General features: G+C 44.4%; 1 protein-coding gene across 2 annotated transcripts; it reads left to right on the top strand.

Moving 5' to 3' along the window:
- The first annotated feature begins 2,637 nt into the window (after window positions 1-2,637).
- LOC139168230 (mitochondrial ubiquitin ligase activator of nfkb 1-A-like) lies at window positions 2,638-19,419 on the top strand. 2 transcript variants are annotated; one of them, XM_070753744.1, is made up of 6 exons: window positions 2,638-2,768; window positions 4,965-5,092; window positions 10,264-10,351; window positions 12,742-12,862; window positions 15,408-15,995; window positions 18,752-19,419. In XM_070753744.1, the coding sequence occupies exons 2-6, from the start codon at window positions 4,976-4,978 to the stop codon at window positions 18,759-18,761; spliced, it is 924 nt and encodes a 307-aa protein (XP_070609845.1). In that variant the 5' UTR covers window positions 2,638-2,768; window positions 4,965-4,975; the 3' UTR covers window positions 18,762-19,419. The 2 variants fall into 2 exon arrangements, with proteins under 2 accessions (XP_070609845.1, XP_070609844.1); XM_070753743.1 differs by lacking the exon at window positions 18,752-19,419 and having other exon boundaries at window positions 15,408-16,624.
- Window positions 19,420-21,479: the final 2,060 nt, after the last annotated feature.

The raw sequence follows: 21,479 nt of genomic DNA on the forward strand, positions 1-21,479 counted from the left end.
CGCCAACACCTCGTCGCCCAATCCTTTCCCAAGCCGGCGACCGAATCCAATTTAGCTTGGCTGCGAAATTCCAAACTCGCTCCCATCTTAATTGAGCTTGGTGGAGATTAGTGCCTTGGATTAGTGCGTATGTGTATTTGTGTTTGTCATTGGGGAGGGGGGGAGGGCTGCTGTTTGATGTCTTTACTATTAAAAGCAATTTCTGCTTCACTGTTTCAAAGTGGACTTCACAACTGTGTGACGGAATAAAGTAAAATTTTAAAAAACTGGATAAATCCGTTTGAGAGTGCGGCCCTGTTTCCCGGAGTGACTGGATTGGCAGTTTAATTGCAGGAGATTTATTTATTTATTTATTAATCAGATTTGTATGCCGCCCCTCTCCACAGACTCGGGGCGGCTCACAGCAATCGCCATACAATGTAAACAAATCCAATATTTAAATTAATTTTAAAACACCACGAGTTAAAACCAATCATACACCCTAGCATACCATACATAAATTTTGTAAGCCTAGGGGGAAGGAACATGTCAATTCCCCCATGCCTGACGACAGAGGTGGGTTTTAAGGAGCTTACGAAAGGCTAGGAGGATGGGGGCAACTCCAAAGGGTCGGGGCCGCCACAGAGAAGGCTCTTCCCCTGGGTCCCGCCAAACGACATTGTTTAGTTGACGGGACCCGGAGAAGGCCAACTCTGTGGGACCTAACTGGTCGCTGGGATTCGTGCGGCAGAAGGCGGTCCCGGAGATATTCTGGTCCGGTGCCATGATCCAATTGTAAGCATGTTCCGAATTGTGGCTATTTAGCCCTGCTGGTATTTCCGTTCTCTTACACTGAACAATGGCTTTAGACACAGGCTGATTTTACAGGATTTCTTTCCATTAAAATTAAATTTTAATTTAATTAATTTAAATTTCCATTAAAATTAAATTTTTTAAAAAGAACAAAATCCGAAAGTAGGAAATCATATGCAGTGGTACCTCTACTTATGAACTTAATTTGTTCCGTGACCAGGTTCTTCAGTAGAAAAGTTCGTAAGAAGAAGCAATTTTTCCCATAGGAATCAATGTAAAAGCAAATAATGAGTGCGATTGGGGAAACCACAGGGAGGGTGGAGGCCCTGTTTTCTCCCCTGGGAGATTCCTAGAGAGGCCCCACAAAGGCTTCTCCCTGCCTTTTCTGGTCCTGTTTCCTCCCAGGAGATTCCTAGAGAGGCCCCATGGAGGCTTTTCCAGACTGTTTCCTCCCAGAAGATTCAATTCAATTTCAATTCAATTTATTAGACTTGTATGCCGCCCCTCTCCGAGGACCCGGAGCATCTATGGGGCCTCTCTAGATTCCTAGAGAGGCCCCATGAAGGCTTCTCCCCACCTTTTCCGGCCCTATTTCCTCCCAGGAGATTCCTGGAAAGGCCTCACGGAGGTTTCTCCTTGGCTTTTCGGTTACAATTTCGGAGGCTTGGGTTTGTAAGTGGAAAATGGTTCTTGAGACGAGGCAACAAAATTCCTAGGAAGGACTACTTTACTCATAAATCCATTTTTTAGGACAAGATTTGTAGTCCACAAGTTCTCCAGGCTGGAACCACAGATTGATTTCATTGTGCACTCTCTCTACAGAGTCACTGCCATGAATGATGTTCCTGGCCACGTGAATGCAGAAACCTCCACAAATGGCGCCAGGCTTGGAATCTGCTGGATTGGTTTCTCCCAGCATTACTCTGCCTGTCTTCACAACATTAATAGAATATTCAATTCTATTGCATATTTTCTATTGTATTCCATTCCATATCTTCTATTCTATTCTATTTATTTATTTTGTCCAATACTCAATAATACACAATGAGGCTTATAGAGATATAGTAGAAAAGATATATGTCATATAGGAGAAACTATAGGACAGGGGACGGAAGGCACTCTAGTGCACTTATGCACGCCCCTTACTGACCTCTTAGGAGTCTGGAGAGGTCAACAGTGGATAGTCTAAGGGTAAAGTGTTAGGGGTTAGGGGATGACACTACAGAGTCCGGTAATGAGTTCCACGCTTCAACAACTCGATTACTAAAGTCGTATTTTTTACAGTCAAGTTTGGAGCGATTAATATTAAGCTTGAATCTGTTGTGTGCTCTTGTGTTGTTGTGGTTGAAGCTGAAGTAGTCTTTGATAGGCAGGACATTGCCTATTCTATTTTATTCTATTCTATTCTCAGTGGCAGCCCCTCAAATAAGTCGGCTTTTCCCCTGCCTGTCATTCAGCAGCCCAAGTTCTAAAACAAAAGGAGCTTTAAAAAAATAATAATCACAGAACCCATGAGCTCGTTTTAGCAAATCACCGAACGCCATTCCCATTTGAGCGACAGCCTACGTGGCTCTCTCAATAGGTGGAGATGAAAAGAACGTCCCCCGATGCCTGCTGGGATTCGTAGTTCTGAACCATAGCAAACGCTCACGCCCTCCGTCGCAGTGAATCGCGACGTTTGAGTCTTAGACATCCTCGACAGAACTATAAAAAGGCGTCGCAGGAACGATGAAGAGGAAAGAATGGCATGCCGGGAATTGTGGTTTTTTAAAGCCAAGAAGGGCTAGCGAAGCGAAGCTGACTTAACGGGCCTGAGGAACTTTGTTTCCCATGCTCCTTCGCGTCGCGTTGAAGCGGCCCACCATGCTCTGGTACTACTGTTCTGTTCGAAAGTGAAACGGGAACCAAAGCTTCGGGTCGCGGATGGTCATGAATCACCTTTTTTGCTGGGAAACGTTGAGCTTTGTTGTAGCCGGGTAAGCAAGCTTCCCGCCTCTGGGAATATTTGAAGCAAAGGTGCCTCTGAGCATGTGCAGAGGGCGCTGATGGGTCATTAGAGGCTCCAGGCAAACGCAAGGGACAGGGGGAAAGACCTCTGTTCCTCCAAAGTTCCCCCTTTTTTTAAAAAATGTTTTGTTTATTGAATTTTACAAAATAGTATACTGTATATTTAATATTATATATCTATATCTATATATCTCCAGCAAAATATGTGATATTAAATATATATTATTTTGTAAAATTCAATAAACAACATTTTTTTAAAAAAGGGAACTGTGGAGGAACTTTGTGTGTGTGTGTGTGTGTGTGTGTGTGTGTGTATATATATATATATATATATATATATATATATATATATATATATATATATATATATATGTCACATGTTTAAGCTGAATTTGAAAATTAAGGGAGACTAGGATAGATCTATTTCGGCCTTATTTTGGCCTCATCAGCTAGCCATACCCACTGGGACTTGAACCTGCAACCTTTGCCTTGTAAGGCAGAGAATTATCCTCTAGGCTACAGTATCCAATCCCTACAGTATATATATATATATATAAGTTCCCTTTTAAAAAAAAAATGATATATATATCTCCGTATTTTCTATTCTATTATGATCTCCAGAACATTTAAAAATTGATTAAAAACTAGTAAAATTGACTAATCTTTCGTTAGTCCTCTACTAATGTCGTCAGAGGGTTAAAATCCTCATTGAGGACAGTTGATTTTATATAATGCTGCTCACTTTGCTCATTGCCTCAAGTCACAGGCCAAAGTATATAAGTATATAAAATCAACTGTCTTCAATAGAAATTTTAACCCTCTGATAACATTAGTAGAGCACTAACGAAAGATTAATTTTACTAATTTTTAATCAATTTTTAAACGTTCTGGAGATCTTAATGGCTATTGCCTCTTCATTTATACACACACACACACACACATACACTGCTCAAAAAAAATAAAGGGAACACTGAAAGAACACATAACAGATCTGAATGAATGAAATATTCTCATTGAATACTTTGTTCTGTACAAATGTGCACAACAGCATGTGAAATTTATTGTCAATCAGTGTTGCTTCCTAAGTGGAAGTTTGATTTACTTGGAGTTATATTGTGTGGTTTAAGTGTTCCCCTTATTTTTACATCACAATATTATATAAGCATATATAATGCAATAAATACTATGTAAAAGTAAATATAAATGGATAGGTACCGGTATGTAAAATGCAAATATATTGTATGTAAAAAATGAAAACATAAGAAATATAATGAAATGGGTAAGATCTGTAAAAAAAAAAAAGATATCGTGTTCCCCCAAAACTCATTGCTCCTGGATTTGAAATAAACTGGCTTTGCTGGCATTATTGTATTTACTTATTTTTCTTTTCCTTCATTGTTGTAACTTGTTGCTTGCATCCTAAGATTTTTCAAAATATTGTTTCTTCATTGCTTATTTGACCCTAAGACCATCATTAAGTGTTGTACCACATGATTCTTGACAAATGTATCTTTTTCTTTTATGTATACTGAGAGCATCTGCACCAAGACAAATTCCTTGTGTGTCCAATCACACTTGGCCAATAAAATTCTATCCTATCCTATTCTATTCTGTTCTATTCTATTAACGTCAGAAGTGAGTCACTAACGGTTTGGTTCAAACCGGGATGAACACACTCCTGCTTGAACGGTCCCTAAATGAATTATTATAAGTCAAAGACTTTCCTGACGTTGGTCATCCTTTTTTAAAAAATAAACTTTATTGATTTTTTCATTAAAAAAAACACACAGACATACAAACATTTAAACATGTAGTAGGGGTTACAATTACCCCTCTCTTCTTAGAAGTTAATTTTAAATACAGAAAAATAATATATTCTTAGTTCATTAAATCAACATATTAATCTAGATGAAAAGAAGAATTTGGTTTATATATTCTAATAAACATAAAATTGAATTAATCAAAAGAAAAAAATTCTAAAGTCATTTCAATATATTCATACATTTCTCATAACATTTAATTTTAATTTTTATCTATCCACTTATAAACTATATTCCAAATAATATAAAAATCAGATTCTTCTTGGTCATCCTAATGGACTCTGGGGTATCTTACCATTTCTGGCTGATAGCTGAGTTCGTTTTTTCTCTTGTTTTTTCTTCCAGCCTCAACTTCGATGGATACTTTTCCTTTTACGATAGGAGAAGCGATCTGCTTGGGGTCAAGCCTGGCCTTCTCTGGCCTCTTTTATTACCTGCACAGGAAGAAGGCCAAAGTGGTATCTAAAATCCAGGTGTGACATTTATATATTGTTTTAGTTAAAGTACCGTATTTTTTGGACTATAAGATGCACCAAGATTTCAAAGAGGTAAGTAAGAAAAAAAAAGTTTTTCTCCTCCCCAGCTCCCAGGCGCACTCTGCGCGCCCTGTTTTTCACAAAAACGGGCCCATTTTCTGTAAAAATTGCTATTTTCTGCTTTTTCCCAGCCCCCAGGAGCACTTAGCAGGCCTCCAAACCTGCTGGGTGCCCTATTTCTGTGAAAAACAGGCCCAAAAAAATGAGCTGGGGTGGCGCAGCAGGTAGAGTGCTGTACTGCAGGCCACTGAAGCTGACTTGTAGATCTGAAGGTCAGCGGTTCAAATCTCACCACTGGCTTAAGGTTGACTCAGCCTTCCATCCTTACGAGGTGGGTAAAATGAGGACCCGGATTGTGGGGGCAATAGCCTTGCTCTGTTAAAAAAAGTGCTATTGCTAACATGTTGTAAGCCGCCCTGAGTCTAAGGAAAAGGACGGCATAAAAATAAAATAAAATAAATAAATAAATAAAAATGGGACTTGGGGTTGTATCTTAGGGAGGGCAAAAATGGATGTATTCCATGTATAAGATGCACCGACATTTCCTTTAAAAAAAAAAAAAAATTTATAATGAACAAACAAAACAAGACATACAGACAAACTTTCAGATTAAAAAAACCACACAAAATGAATTAGCTTAATACTTTACAATTCTGTTTCCATTGATTCATTCTTTTTCTTAAACATTAGTTCAATTCTTTTTTCTTTTCTATCCAACTTTATAATTTCCCCCAAACTGTAGTAGTATTTATTTTGTTTATTCTGTAATTTGTATTATTATTATTATTATTATTATTATTATTATTATTATTATTATTTATTAGATTTATATGCTGCCCCTTTCCGCAGACTCAGGGCGGCTCACAACAATAATAGAAACTATATACAGTGATCCCCCGTTTATTGCGTCCCCAACCATTGCGAACAGGGTACTTCGCTATTTTTCAACCCGGAAGTCAAAAATACCATCTACGCATGCGTGCCCTGCACGCATGCGTAGATGGCAGCGGCTTCCCTGGGTCTTCCCCCTCTTGCTGGCGTCAGCGAGGAGTTTCCCCACCGCCCACGCAAACTCCTCGCTGCCGCTCGCCCGCCCTTCGCCTGCCCACGCCGTTCGCTCCCCCCCTCTTGCTGTCGGGAGGGCGAGAAGCCCTCCCCAGCACCCGCTCGCCCGCCCTTCGCCCTGGCGGAGAAATTCCAGCCCCCACCTGGTCCCGCCCGATCCTCCTCCCTGAGGCAGCTCGCCCTCCCATGGCCGCTTCCTCCACCCTCTATTGCAAGCCCTCGCCACCGCAGCCAACGCGCGCTGCGATCTTCAAGCCCGGCTCCTTTCGGCCCAGCATCCCGGGCCAAGCAGCTGCCTTCCGTGACTGAGCCTGGCTGGCCCGGAAGATCGTAGCGCGCGTTGGCTGCACCGGCGGCGACATTGCTGCCGGCTTGGCTTCGCTCGCCGCTGCAGCCAACGCGCGCTACGATCTTCCGGGCCAGCCAGGCTCAGTCACGGAAGGCAGCTTGAAGATCGCAGCGCGCGTTGGCTGCGGTGGCGAGGGCTTGCAATAGAGGGTGGAGGAAGCGGCCATGGGAGGGCGAGCTGCCTCAGGGAGGAGGATCGGGCGGGACCAGATCGTAGCGCGCCGGACGGGGGTCTCCCGGGCTGCCCGATGCGACGGCCGCCCAGAGCGCTTGGCCAAGGGGGCTCCACTTCAGGTGCCGGCGGAAAAGCCCGGCAGCCAAGCCGGCGTCTTGCGATCGCCGCCTGCCCGCTTCGCCCGGCTCCTGCGGGTCACTTCGGGGGCTCTTCCTCCCTCGGGGCGCAAATAAAAAACCCCCAGCCCTGGAAGTTCGCCGCGTCTGTCAACGCTTCTCTTCCCCTTCCAAGCGCCCGATCGCAGCCTGGCAAAGCCGGTGCAGACGGGGATAAAAAACACCCCCCCTAAAAAAGCCCGGGGCGCCACGCGCAACCACCTGCCTGCGTTCGCGGGGGGAAGATCCCCGCTCGCCGCCAAGGATGCCGAGGCCGCCCGGGAGAGGTCAAAGCAAGCCGGGCCCGGCGGGCGCCCTGGAGCCGCCGGCAAACAAAGGAATAAAAAAGGAGGAAGCCGAGCGCGGGGAAGAAGCGAAAGCGCCAATTTGCACAACTCGCAAAAGCGCGTGGAAAGATCACAAACACACACACACAAAAGCCGCGCGGGATCTGCACGCGGGGCTGGGAGGGAAAAAAGCGCCTCTTTGCAAAGCAGCAGCCGCCCGATCCGGGGCGCGGGACCCCAGGCTCAGTGACGGAAGGCAGCCGCTTGGGCCGAGAGGAGCCGGCCTTGATCCGCCAACGCGCGCTACGATCTTCCGGGCCAGCCAGGCTCAGCGGATCAAGGCCGGCTCCTCTCGGCCCAAGCGGCTGCCTTGATCCGCTGAGCCTGGCTCGCCCGGAAGATCGTAGCACGCGTTGGAGACAGGCTTTGAGTTTTGGCTGCGGGGCGAGGGAGTTAGGAAAGTCCTACTTCTCCCCCCGCAGCCAAAACTCAAAGCCTGTCTCCTGCTGCCCGGTTTAGCCAGGACACGAGCGGCGAAATGACTTGGAGGAATGTGAAGCTGAAACCGGCCGGTTTCATCTTCACATTCCTCCAAGTCATTTCGCCGCTCGTGTCCTGGCTAAACCGGGCAGCAGGAGACAGGCGGTGGGCTGGGAGCCGCAGGCGAAAGGAGCTCGGGCATTGTTCTCCGGACCCCGCCCGCAGCCTGGAGAGGGAAAGGGCCGCCGCGGGGCTGAGCGGGCGGGGTCCGGAGAACAATGCCTGGCGCCGCGCTCCGATGCCCGAGCTCCTTTCGCCTGCGGCTCCCAGCAGCACTTTGAATCCAGCAGCTTCTGCTGGATACGGGCGGTGGGTGGGACGAGCAACGCGGAAGCCAGGGGCTGTGGCAGCTCGCCCCCCCATCGCCCGTATCCAGCAGAAGCGGCGGGATTCAAAGGGATTCAAGGCTAACTTCTGCGCTTGGCTTGAGGACTCAGCTCGGAAGCTGCACGGGTGTTTTAAAAGGTCTCCGCCGGCATGGGGGGCTTCCTACCACCTCCCGAACCCCCAACTCGGGTTTGGGGGGGTGCTAAGAAGCCCCCCATGCCGGCGGAGACCTTTTAAAACACCCGTGCAGCTTCCGAGCTGAGTCCTCAATCTTCGGCTCCTCGCTAGCGCTGTGGGAGTAAAAACACCGTCTGCACATGCGCAGACGGTGTTTTTACTTCCGCATCGCTACTTCGCGAAAACCCGCTCGTTGCGGGGGCTCCTCGAACGGAACCCTCGCAACGAGCGGGGGATCACTGTATTACAAATCTAACAATTAAAAATCATTAAAAAAAACCTTATTAAAAAACAAAACATACACACAAACATACCATGCATAACTTGTGTAGGCCTGGGGGGAAAGGAATATCTCAATTCCCTCATGCCTGACGACAGTTGTGGGTTTTAAGGAGCTTGCGAAAGGCAAGGAGGGTGGGGGCAATTCTAATCTCTGGGGGGAGCTGGTTCCAGAGGGTCGGGGCCGCCACAGAGAAGGCTCTTCCCTTGGGTCCCACCAGATGACATTGTTTAGTCAACGGGACCTGGAGAAGGCCGACTCTGTGGGACCTAACCGGTCGCTGGGATTCGTGCAGCAGAAGACGGTATGTTAATTTGCTTCATTTAGCACAATCTAGCATTTTCCTAATCACCATTTCTTCATTGGCTATATTTTCCTTTTTCCAAATTTGTGCAAACACCAACCTTGCTGACGTTAATATATGTGTTATCAAATAGTAATCTTCCTTACTATGCTGTCTTCTAATTATTCCCAAAAGATACATTTCCGGTTTCATTTCCAATTGATAATTTAATATTTCTTTCAACCAGTTTTGAATCCTAGACCAATTTTTTTCTGCTTCCGGACATAACCACCAAATATGATAATATGTACGCATAATGCCACCGATAAAACATCTTATGTAATTTTTCTTTATACGATACTGACATCACTCATACACATTAATGGCCTGCTGACATAAGTGTGTTTTAAGTGTTTTTCAAAAAGGCGAGGAGAGTGTGAGTGGTACGAATCTCGGTGGGGAGTTGGTACAAGAGGGCTGGGGCCGCAACAGAGAAGGCTCTCCCCCGCAGTCCCGCCAGCTGGCATTGTTTGGCCAACAGGACCCAGAGGAGGCTGACTCTGTGCGACCTAATTGGTCACTGGGATATATGAGGCACAAAACAGTTCCGTAAAGAATCTAATCCTAAGCTATGTAGGGCTTTATAGGTAAAAGGATTTATAATGTGATTATTGATTTATTTAAAGAATTGTTCTTAACCATTGTGACTTCAGGCAGCATGCTATAAGCAAAGCCCCAAAACAACATATAAATTATAATTAAACTCCATCGAAATAGTGTCTCCTAGTTTCTACACCAGCATCCTAACCCCTGCACCATTCCATATGTTCTATTGTATTGCAATTCTATTGTATTGCAATTCTAGTCATTTGCCCATGATTTTGCTAGTTGCTAAACAAATAGAATAGAATAGAGCAGTGCAGAGCAGAGCAGAATAGAATAGAATTCTTTATTGGTCAAGTGTGATTGCGCACACAAGGAATTTGTCTTTGGTGCAGATGCTCTCAGTGTACATAAAAGAAAAAGAGGCATTTATCAAGAATCATGGGGTACAACACTTAATGATTGTCATAGGGGTCAAATAAGCAATGAGGAAACAATATTAATAAAAATCTTAAGGATACAAGCAACAAGTTACAATCATACAGTCATAAGTGGGAGGAAGAGGGTGATAGGAATGATGGGAAAAAACTAGTAGTAATAGTAATGCAGGCGTAGTAAATAGTTTGAAAGGGTTGGGGGAATTATTTGTTTAGCAGAGTGATGGCATTTGGGGATAAACTTGTGTCTAGTCGTCTTGGTGCATTCGGGTGAAAAAATGTACTTTAAGTTTATATAAGGCAGTGATTTGGGAGTTTCCTTGCTAAATATTGTGAATAAGCAAATGTTTGAGATTCCAAGTCACCTTGATTCTGTGTAAGTTTTGGTTCTACCTCTTCTATTTACACCCCCCCTCTCCCCATTCTTGCAGGGGGCTCCGAAGCTCCAGGTCGGTTCAAGTCTTCCCGGCATTCTATCCGCTGCAGGTAGCAACTGCCTCCCCTACGTTGTCCTTGAAGGTAAGAATCCAGCAAACAGGTTCGCCAAAAAAGTTACCACCCTGATTCCTCAATCCCTTATCATTGTGAATTAGGCACCAGTTATTTACGAGGGTCGCCCAGAAAGTAATGCACCACATTTTTTTTCTTCAACAATTATTTATTGGACACTATGAAACTTAGACACAAGAAAGAATGATGCTTCTTCTACACTCCCTATTTTTCCACGTAATCTCCGTCCCGTTCTGTGGCCTTTCTCCAGCGAGTCACAAGGGCGTGTATGCCCTGTCGGTACCACTCCTTGTTCTGGTGACGAAGCCATTCCTGCACTGTGCGGATCATCTCTTCCTCGTCCTCTGAAAAGTGTTGGGCTTTCCCAAGTATGCCCATCTTTCACCAACACTCCGCAGTCTGCATATGTACACTGCTCAAAAAAAAATAAAGGGAACACTCAAACACATAGATCTGAATGAATGAAATATTCTCATTGAATACTTTGTTCTGTACAAAGTTGAATGTGCTGACAACGTGTGAAATTGATTGTCAATCACTGTTGCTTCCTAAGTGGACAGTTTGATTTCACAGAAATTTGATTTGCTGGGAGTTATATTCTGTTCCCTTTTTTTTTTTTGAGCAGTATATATATCATACCCAGAGTTCTTAATATTACGACACAACCCAATTTTTAATTTTCTTGCTTGGGGTTATGTACCACTTCAATATGGGCGGATTCCAAGCAACATACAGAGCCAGTTTTTAAGGTTATAACAATAGGCAGAAGTTCATAATCTAAATCCTCTGGCTAGCGCTAAACAGTTAAATCTCTATAAATACTTCCTTTGCAGGAAGGATCAGAATGAAATACATCCAGTCCCCAAAGATTTAGTGGGGGAGAAAAAACGCAGGTCTTGATCTCTTTTCAAACACTAAAGCAGGGGCTGATTAGATTTCTAGGGAGAGAACTAGCTATTTCAAAGAGATGGACAGTAATCTGTCATCAAACCAGATTACTTGCAGGACCGTCTTCTGCCTCATACATTCCAGCGGCCGATCAGGTCCCACAGAGTCGGCCTTCAACCATGTCTCGTCAGCCAGACTATGCCGTCTGGCAGAACCTAGGAGAAGAGCCTTCTCTGTGGTGGCCCCAGCCCTCTGGAACCAAGCACACATACACCTGGAGATTCCTACTGCCTCCCCCCTCCTAGCCTTTCGTAAGGCCGTGAAGACACACCTGCCGACAGGCCTGGGGCTACTGAATTTTAACATCTACCCCCGGCCTGTGACTGAACCTAGTATGTATGTCAGGTTGAAATGTGAACGATTGCTTTTTTAAAATGAATTAAGGTTTTAGAATAGGAATTGTTTAGGTTTTTATATGTCTTTTAGGATTCATGTTTTCGCCTTAGAATTTAAAATGTTAAGATTTTTTGTATATTTGTATTTGTTTTGTTGTGAGCCGCCCTGAGTCCCAGGAGAAGGGCAGCATAGAAATCAGGTAGGTAGGTAGGTAGGTAGGTAGGTAGGTAGGTAGATAGATAGATAGATAGATAGATAGATAGAGGTAGGTAGGTAGATAGATAGATAGATAGATAGATAGAGATAGGTAGATAGATAGGTAGGTAGATAGATAGATAGATAGATAGATAGATAGATAGATAGATAGATAGATAGATAGATAGATAGATAGATAGATAGATAATCTGGTAGGTGGATGGATAGATAGATAGATAGATAGATAGATAGATAGATAGATAGATAGATAGATGATGGATGGATAGATAGATAATCTAATAGATAGATAGATAGATAGATAGATAGATAGATAGATAGATAGATAGATAGATAGATAGATAATCTGGTAGGTAGGTAGATAGGTGGATGGATGGATGGATAGATAGATAGATGATGGATGGATAGATAATCTAATAGATAGATAGATAGATAGATAGATAGATAGATAGATAGATAGATAGATAGATAGATAGATAATCTGGTAGGTAGGTAGGTAGGTAGGTGGATGGATAGATAGATAGATAGATAGATAGATAGATAGATAGATAGATAGATAGATAGATAGATAGATAGATAGATAGATAATCTGGTAGGTAGGTGGATGGATGGATGGATAGATAGATAGATGATGGATGGATGGATGGATAGATAATCTGATAGATAGATAGATAGATAGATAGATAGATAGATAGATAGATAGATAGATAGATAATCTGGTAGGTAGGTAGGTAGATAGGTAGATAGATAGACAGACAGATAGTTAGATAATCTAGTAGATAGACAGACAGACAGACAGGTTGGCAGATATTAGCTGGGGTTATTCTAGGCTTGATGAAACGGATCACTTTCAAGCTCATGGACTTGCCAGTTGTAACAGTTTTGTGTCTCTATCATTTCAGGCGTAGTCCAGCCAGTCGAAGCTGCCCTCACCAGCCCCTACCACAAGGAGCTTAAGGGAGTGATTGAGAGACTGATCCTGACGGAGCATCGGTTGGTCTGGAACAGCCTGGCCCGAAGCTGGTGAGCGACTCTTTGGAGATGAAGCAGGAGAGCTGGGGAAGTAGGCAGTATCCTCACATTGAATTGTTCAGCGTAGACAAGAGGGTGGCTTGTTTAATGCCGAGAAGACCCAGGAGTAGCCTTTTCCCAGGTTCCAAATAGCATTAATATGTTTGTGAGTGACAAAGGGGAAAGTTTGGTAGGGAAGGTTTGCCTATTTGCCGATGGAATAGGGTTGATATTCCTGGAGGCGTCTGTAATATGGTAAATGATTTAGCTTTACTAGATAAATGGTCAAAGCAATGGAAACTGCACTTTAATGTTTCCAAATGTAAAACAATGCACTTGGGGAAAAGGAATCCTCAAACTGAGTATTGCATTGGCAGTTCTGTGTTAGCAAAATCTTCAGAAGAGAAGGATTTTGGGGTAGTGATTTCTGACAGTCTCAAAATGGGAAAGCAGTGTGGTCGGGCGGTAGGCAAAGCAAGTAGGATGTTTGGCTGCATAGCTAGAGGTATAACAAGCAGGAAGAGGGAGATTGTGATCCCACTACATAGAGCGCTGTTGAGACCCCATTTGGAATACTGTGTTCAGTTCTGGAGACCTTATCTGTAAAAAGATATGGATCAAATTGAACGGGTCCAAAGATGGGCTACGAAAATGGTGGAAGGTCTTAAGCATCAAACGTATCAGGAAAGACTTCATGAACTCAAGCTGTATAGTCTGGAGGACAGAAGGGAAAGGGGGGACATGATCGAAACATTTAAATGTTTTAAAGGGTTAAATAAGGTTCAGGAGGGAAGTGTTTTTAATAGGAAAGTGAACAGAAGAACAAAGGGACACAATCTGAAGTTAGTTGGGGGAAAGATCAAAAGCAACATGAGAAAATAATGTTTTACTGAAAGAGTAGTAGATCCTTGGAACAAACTTCTAGCAGACGTGGTTGGTAACTGAATTTAAACATGCCTGGGATAAACATATATCCATCCTAAGATAAAACCGGACCAGAAAATCTCCGGGACAGCCTTCTGCCGCACGAATCCCAGCGGCCGGTTAGGTCCCACAGATTTGGCTTCTCCGGGTCCCATTGACTAAACAATGTCGGCTGGCAGGACCCAGGGGAAGAGCCTTCTCTGTGGCAGCCCCAACCCTCTGGAACCAGCTCCCCCCAGAGATTAGGATTGCCCCCACCCTTCTTGCCTTTCATAAACTCCTTAAAACCCACCTCTGCCGTCAGGCATGGGGGAACTGAGACATCTCCCCTTGCCTATGTAGTTTTATGTATGGTATGGTATGATTTTTAAATAATGGGGCTTTTAGACTTTTAATGTTAGATTTGTTATTTTAGACTTTTAATATTAGATTTGTTACTGTATATTGTTTTAACAATGTTGTGAGCCGCCCCGAGTCTGCGGAGAGGGGCGGCATACAAATCTAATAAATAATAAAAATAAAAATACAGGAAATAGTATAAGGGCAGACTAGATGGACCTTGAGGTCTTTTTCTGCCGTCAATCTTCTATGTTTCTATCCGAAATTCAATTAGCGAGGCAAATTGTCACATCAGCCCTCTCTAGTGGTTCCTCAGGCTCACTCAAGTCACTTTATTTATTTATTTATTTATTTTATTTATTAATTAGATTTGTATGCCGCCCCTCTCCGCAGACTCGGGGCGGCTAACAACAGTAAAAAGACAATATGAACAAATCTAATATTAAAAGTAATGTAAAAAAACCCAATTTAAGAAACCAATCATACATACAGACATACCATGCATAAATTTTATAAGCCTAGGGAAAGGGAATATCTCAGTTCCCCCATGCCTGACGACAGAGGTGGGTTTTAAGGAACTTACGAAAGGCAAGGAGGGTGGGGGCAACTCTGATATCTGGGGGGAGTTGGTTCCAGAGGGTTGGGGCCGCCACAGAGAAGGCTCTTCCCCTGGGTGCCGCCAAACGACATTGTTTAGTCGACGGGACCCGGAGAAGGCCAACTCTGTGGGACCTAACTGGTCGCTGGAATTCGTGCAGTAGAAGGCGGTCCCTGAGATAATCTGGTCCGGTGCCATGAAGGGCTTTATAGGTCATAACCAGCACTTTGAATTGTGACCAGAAACTGATCGGCAACCAATGCAGACTGCGGAGTGTTGGTGTAACATGGGCATATTTGGAAAAGCCCATGATTGCTCTCGCAGCTGCATTCTGCATGATCTGAAGTTTCCGAACACTTTTCAAAGGTAGCCCCATGTAGAGAGCGTTACAGTAGTGACATCAGAGCTGGCCACGGGGCCGCCACAGAGAAGGCTCTTCCCCTGGGTCCTGCCAAACGACATTGTTTAGTCGACGGGACCCGGAGAAGGCCAACTCTGTGGGACCTTCGTGCGGCAGAAGACGGTCCCGGAGATCTTCTCCTTCACTCTCGCTCTCTGCTTCATCTGGCAACTCCCCCCTCCCCCGGCCCAGGATACCCAGAGGGGCCTGGTTCCATCCTCCTCAGAATCTGACCTGACCTGAGGTGGACAAGGAGCACTAACAACACCCTCCAATTGCTTCCCTGTCCATTGCAGGACCGACAGCGAACGGGTGGTGCTGGAGCAGCTGCACACGGTCCCCTTCGTCCTCGCCTCCACCGACAAAGCGGCCGGAGCGGTAAGTGTGGAGTTGCCTCTCCAAGCGGCTGCCCTGCCCTTGGAGACCGTCTACGAGCGCTTCCAGCAGAGCTCCCATGGCTTCAAAGACGTCCTCAGCCACTACCTCAGCGGGGAGAAGCCCAAGGGCTTCCTGGAGACGGAGGAGATGCTTTTGGTGGGCAGCAGCCTGACCGGCATCGGTGAGCTGACCCAGCGCCCGGATGGTACCCTCTGCCTTCAGCCCCCTTCGGATGGAGCCGGTTACTTCCTGTGCCTGGAGGATTGGCAGACCCTGCTCTCCGGTCTGCAGTCGACCAGCAACTTCTGGAAATGGACGGCCTTGGTGTGCGGCCTTTTGGCCGCTGCGGTTGTCTTGCGGGCTCTCCGCCGAGCCTACAGGATCCGCCGGCTGAATCGGGAGCAAGAGGCGCAGCGGCGGGAATTCGAAGACTACCTGCGGAATCACAACCTGGACGACGAGCCACCCGCCAACGCCTGCGTGGTGTGCTTGAACAATCCACGCGAGTGTGTCGTGCTGCCCTGCGGCCACATCTGCTTGTGTTTCCAGTGTTTCCAGGCCTTGCCCAACGCTTCCTGCCCCATCTGCCGGGGCCTCATCGAGCGCGTGGTTCCCCTCTATCAGGCCTAGGGAGGAGGTGGCCTCCTTTACGTAGTCATCTGCCCCTAGTGTGAGAAATTAGGGCCCTCTTTGCAGGGGTTGTACACTAGAGCAAGGGTAGGCAACATTGGCTCTTCTATGACATATGGACTTCAACTCCCAGAATTCCTGAGCTAGTCTGATTGTCTCGGGAATTCTGGGAGTTGAAGTCCACAAGTCATAGAAGAGCCAATGTTGCCTACCCCCACACTAGGGCAAGGGTAGGCAACATTGGCTCTTCTATGACTTGTGGACTTCAACTCCCAGAATTCCTGAGCTAGTCTGATTGGCTCAAGAATTCTGGGAGTTGAAGTCCACAAGTCATAGAAGAGCCAACTTTGCCTACCCCTGCACTCAACTTTGGCATCTTTTAAGATCGGTGGAGTTCAACTCCCAGAAGTTATTTATTTATTTGGACTTTCTACGCCGCCCAGTCCCGAAGGACTCAGGACAGATTACAATAGTATAAAATTACAAGTAACAGTAACAATAAAAAGAAGTCAAGAAAGGAAAACGAACTGATTTCTAAAATCCTAATTAAAACTTAAAAACAGTTCTCCATTCAGTTCAGAATTCTCCAGTCATGGGTGAATCTGGGAGTTGGAAGTCCAAACCCACCTTAAAGTTGCCAAGGTTGAGGCAGGCTATCAGGAACAAGCATCCCAGTTGTGGCTCGAGGGACATCCGATCTCCTGAGGCTTGTGGTCTCGAAGGATCTCTGGGATCTCGGAGGATCTCCCTCTCCATAAATCCTTGCTCTTGGGAAGCATGTCTAGAGCAGATGCCTTGATCACCCTTCCAGCTTTCAAAAATCCTTCCGGTTGCTCTCCTCTGGTGTTGAGACTCCAAGTCCAGAATTCTGGGGGAATTCTGGGACTTGTAATCCAAACGGATCTAGAGAGCGCAGGGTTGGGAAAGGCTGAATTCATCTGTCGTACAGGAAATCACCGAGCTTCTAGCCTGCCTTGCTGATTTGCAAACTTAAAGCAATAACACTGGGGAACAGCAATTTCGTTGTCTTAAATCTGTGACTTGTTTTCAACAAAGTTTTGGCCTCTGGATCCAAAAGTAACCACAGTTTTTCTCTATCACATCAACTTTTTATGCTACAGGATACTCTCAAAAGTCATACCATGTGCATATAAAGGAAAGGAAAGTTAAAAACTTAGCAAATATACTGTTTACAAAGCATATTTTTATTCATATGAAGGCTATAATACCCTGTTTCCCCGAAAATAAGACGTACCCCGAAAGTAAGGCATGTCAGAGGTTTTGCAGAATTTAGTAATATAAGGCACCCCCAAAAATAAGGCGTAGCCAAGTTTACATACGGTACAGTGGAAAAACATACAGTACCATTCAAAGCTGTTCATAGCGGTACCGTAATAATGTGGCGTCCCCTGCTGACCCCTTCTATCGCTTTGTACGGTCCAGTACAGCAGACACAGTCTGCTGCTGTCTCACCGCCATTACAGTCTCCACTACAGTGCGTAGACTGTAGTTCCTCTGGTGGCCGGAGGCTGCAATAGCGGGAGTATACTGTTGTACCATATAAGTGCTGTCGTTTGTGTGTGTGGGTGCCATACTGACAGGTACCGTACCGTAATCAGTGTACTGTACGGTACACTTTCTTTGGGGGTGTCAGCTTTTCTACCTGTGAATTTGTCTTATTTAAGAAATATAAGGCACCCCCCGAAAATAAGACGTAGCACAACTTTTGGAGCAAAAATTAATATAAGACAGTGTCTTATTTTTGGGGAAACACGGTAGTTGCTGCAAGTTAAATTGTGTTCATACAAATAGTTGTTTTTTTATCGAATGGTAACTATAAATATTAAGGTAAAAATTTTCACTTATAGCTTTTTGCGAAGTGTTTAATCTGTGGACAGTCTCGCTTGATGCTCCAACAATAGTCAGCCATCATCTGTACATCCCATCTACCTTGATACTGTGTCTTCATGACCTTCAAATCTTGGTGGAATCGCTCACCCTGCTCAACACTTACTGCACCAAAATTTCCCCGGAAGTTAGCAAGACGGCTATGTAAAAAATGCAATTCTATGCTCATTGTTGCCTAATTAACTATATTACATATATATAAGGTGTAGAGAAAAAACTTGACGTGTTAGAAGAAAACTAACTGCAGTTTTGAAACCAGCATGCCTAATTAACTATAAAAAAGGCTCAAAAATCAAACTCAACAGAAATTGTGTTACAAATTGTTCCCCGGTGTAATCACTTTAAGTAGAGTAGAGCATCTTACCTAAATGATAGGAGCTGAGGATTTTTTTAAAAGAAAATTACAACTCAGTTGTTAGCTGTCTATAAACCACATCTGGCGGTCTTGGTTTCAGGATTTGAATCATTGAATGCCAGGGTTACAGGACATAAATAACCAAGCCAGTTTTGTGTTTCCATTGAAAATATTGGCCACATTTTTAGCTTCATCCTAATATCTTTTAAATCATTGTCAGGTTCTGGAACCTTTCCAATCACCTGCTTCTCAATAGCCCTGGATCTTCAGGTTTCCTATCAATATGAAACTTAAACTTTATATCGGCATGAAGCTGTCTGTGTGGAGTTACCCTACCTTAACTTAGAAACTGTGTTTCTCAACTTTTAGCGACTTTTAAGACCTGCGGACTTCAACTCCCAGAATTCCTCAGCCGGCATAGCTGTCCGACACGTCTTAAAGTTGCCATCTTTGAAGTCCACACCTCTTAAAACACTTGAGTAGGGGACTAGAGATTTAATTGACCTGCAAACGGGCCTGCGCAGGAACCGAGTTTGGCTTGAATCAAGCAAACTTTTTGGTGCGCAACACATCCTTAGCCGATAGCAGCTAAAACAGACTGGAGGACTAAGCCCCTCAAATTTGCTGGAACTGTTCCTTTCAAGTCGGACCTGTACCGAACAACAGATGGTGTTTAATCAGACAAGATGATGATTGATGTTAGTGACTGTTTCTGCGCTCGTTTTGGAATTGCTGAGATCTCGCCTCTTGACATACAACGGTTGGAGGTAAAAGGCCGATCCCAGAAGGGGGTGACCGCCAAAAAAAGACTATTTAGCATTATACGGCTTTCTTGCCAAGTGGGCTGCTTGCCAAACCTAATTTTCTTCAAGTTTGAGATGAGCAGCGGAAGCTGCCATCCGTGGCTTGGCACGGTCGAATGAATCGTTTGGCTTTGCGCTATTCTCCTATAACGAACCGAGCATTGGATGGGGTTTCTCAGTCCTGCGCGCCGCGGATATAAAATCAAGAGTGATTAAAATTGGCAAACCCATCAACGCTGGTCTTGTCTTTTAATCTGAATGCCGGTCGAGTGGAGTTTGAAGACGGAAGGAAAGGTGGAGAGGAGAATCCAGAGGGGGTCCTGCTTATTTGGGGGCGGTTGAAGATAAGTCACATGAGGGTTGGAGATGAAAAAAGGGTTCTAGCAAATGTGCCCAGAGATATCTGTAACTTTCGAAGGGACTTTCATTGTGTTCAAGGTTCAAAGCAGGCGTGAATTGCTATGGAAAAGCAAAAGGTGAGGAGACATCAGCATGGCTTTACTGAAGGCAAATCATGTCAGACTAATCTCATTGATTTCTTTGACTATGTCACAAAGGTGTTGGATCAAGGTGGTGCCGTGGATATTGCCTATCTGGACTTCAGCAAAGCCTTTGATGCGGTTCCACATAAAGAGCTGCTAGATAAATTAGTGAAGATTGGACTTAATCCCTGGATAGTTCAGTGGATTTCAAGCTGGCTGAAGCGTAGACATCAGAGAGTTATTGTTAACGGCGAGTATTCTGAGCAGAGTCAGGTTACAAGCGGTCTGCCACAAGGGTCTGTTCTGGGTCCTATTCTTTTTATATGTTTGTGAGTGACATAGGGGAAGGTTTGGTAGGGAAGGTTTGCCTATTTGCCGATGACTCTAAAGTGTGCAATAGGGTTGATATTCCTGGAGGCGTCTGTAATATGGTAAATGATTTAGCTTTACTAGATAAATGGTCAAAGCAATGGAAACTGCAGTTTAATGTTTCCAAATGTAAAATAATGCACTTGGGGAAAAGGAATCCTCAATCTGAGTATTGCATTGGCCGTTCTGTGTTAGCAAAAACTTCAGAAGAGAAGGATTTAGGGGTAGTGATTTCTGACAGTCTCAAAATGGGTGAGCAGTGTGGTCGGGCAGTAGGAAAAGCAAGTAGGATGTTTGGCTGCATAGCTAGAGGTATAACAAGCAGGAAGAGGGAGATGGTGATCTCGCTGTATAGAGCGCTGGTGAGACCACATTTGGAAGACTCTGTTCAGTCCTGGAGACCTCACCTACAAAGAGAGATGGATAAAATTGAACGGGTCCAAAGATGGGCTACAAAAATGGTGGAAGGTCTTCAGCATAAAACCTATCAAGAAAGACTTCATGAACTCAATCTGTATAGTCTGGAGGACAGAAGGAAAAAGGGGGACATGATTGAAACATTTCAATAAGCTAAAGGGTTAAATAAGGTTTAGGAGGGAAGTAATAGGAAAGTGAACCCAAGAACAAGGGGCCACATTCTGAGGTTAGTTGGGGGAAAGATCAGAAGCCACGTGAGAAAATATTATTTTACCGAAAGAGTAGTAGATGCTTGCAACAAACTTCCAGCAGACGTGGTTGGACAATCCACAGTAACGGAATTTAAACATTCCTGGGACAAACATATATCCATCCTAAGATAAAATACAGGAAATAGTATAAGGGCAGACTAGATGGACCATGAGGTCTTTAAAAATTGTTGCAAAAGCATAGGAAAAGCACCAAGGAAAACCTGGCCTGCAAATTAGCTATTTGGCAGCAGACAGAGTGGCAACAGGTAGTGTTATACAACTGCATGGGGGGATTTTTGATGAGGGGGGGAGCTAGAGGAGAGAGGGGGGTTATTGGCAACTGTGGATTTATTTTTATTTTTTATTTTTGCAAAAAGTTCCAGCAGGCCACAGAAAGCTGCTTTGGCCAGCCACACACACCGTCTGCAAACCTGTTGTGCAGGCCTGTTCCTTCTGCTTAAACCATTGAATAAAAACATAGTTGGCTTAAGCGATTTGCAGGACTAGAAGTGAATAGTTGCAAGTGAGTCGCTTCGAGAAGGGTGGCATAGAAATCAGAAAGAAAGAAAAAGAAAGAAAGAAAGAAAGAGAGGAAGGAAGGAAAGAAAAAAGAGAGAAAGGAAGGAAAGAAAGAAAGAGAAAGAGAGAAAAAGAAAGAAAGAAGGAAAGGAAAGAAAGAATGAAAAACAGAAAGATAGATAGATAGATAGATAGATAGATAGATAGATAGATAGATAGATAGATAGATAGATAGATAGATTCTTCCTTTATGGAA

This window comes from Erythrolamprus reginae, chromosome 5, assembly GCF_031021105.1.
Source record: "Erythrolamprus reginae isolate rEryReg1 chromosome 5, rEryReg1.hap1, whole genome shotgun sequence".
Classification (NCBI taxonomy): Eukaryota; Metazoa; Chordata; class Lepidosauria; order Squamata; family Dipsadidae; genus Erythrolamprus; species Erythrolamprus reginae.

Bases quoted from the DNA above. Each gene is read 5' to 3' on its own strand.
- LOC139168230 (XM_070753743.1), top strand. From the start codon at position 4,976: ATGGATACTTTTCCTTTTACGATAGGAGAAGCGATCTGCTTGGGGTCA. The intron at 5,093-10,263 runs GTGTGACATTTA...CCATTCTTGCAG, and splicing joins AAGTGGTATCTAAAATCCAG to GGGGCTCCGAAGCTCCAGGT. The intron at 12,863-15,407 runs GTGAGCGACTCT...TGTCCATTGCAG, and splicing joins AACAGCCTGGCCCGAAGCTG to GACCGACAGCGAACGGGTGG.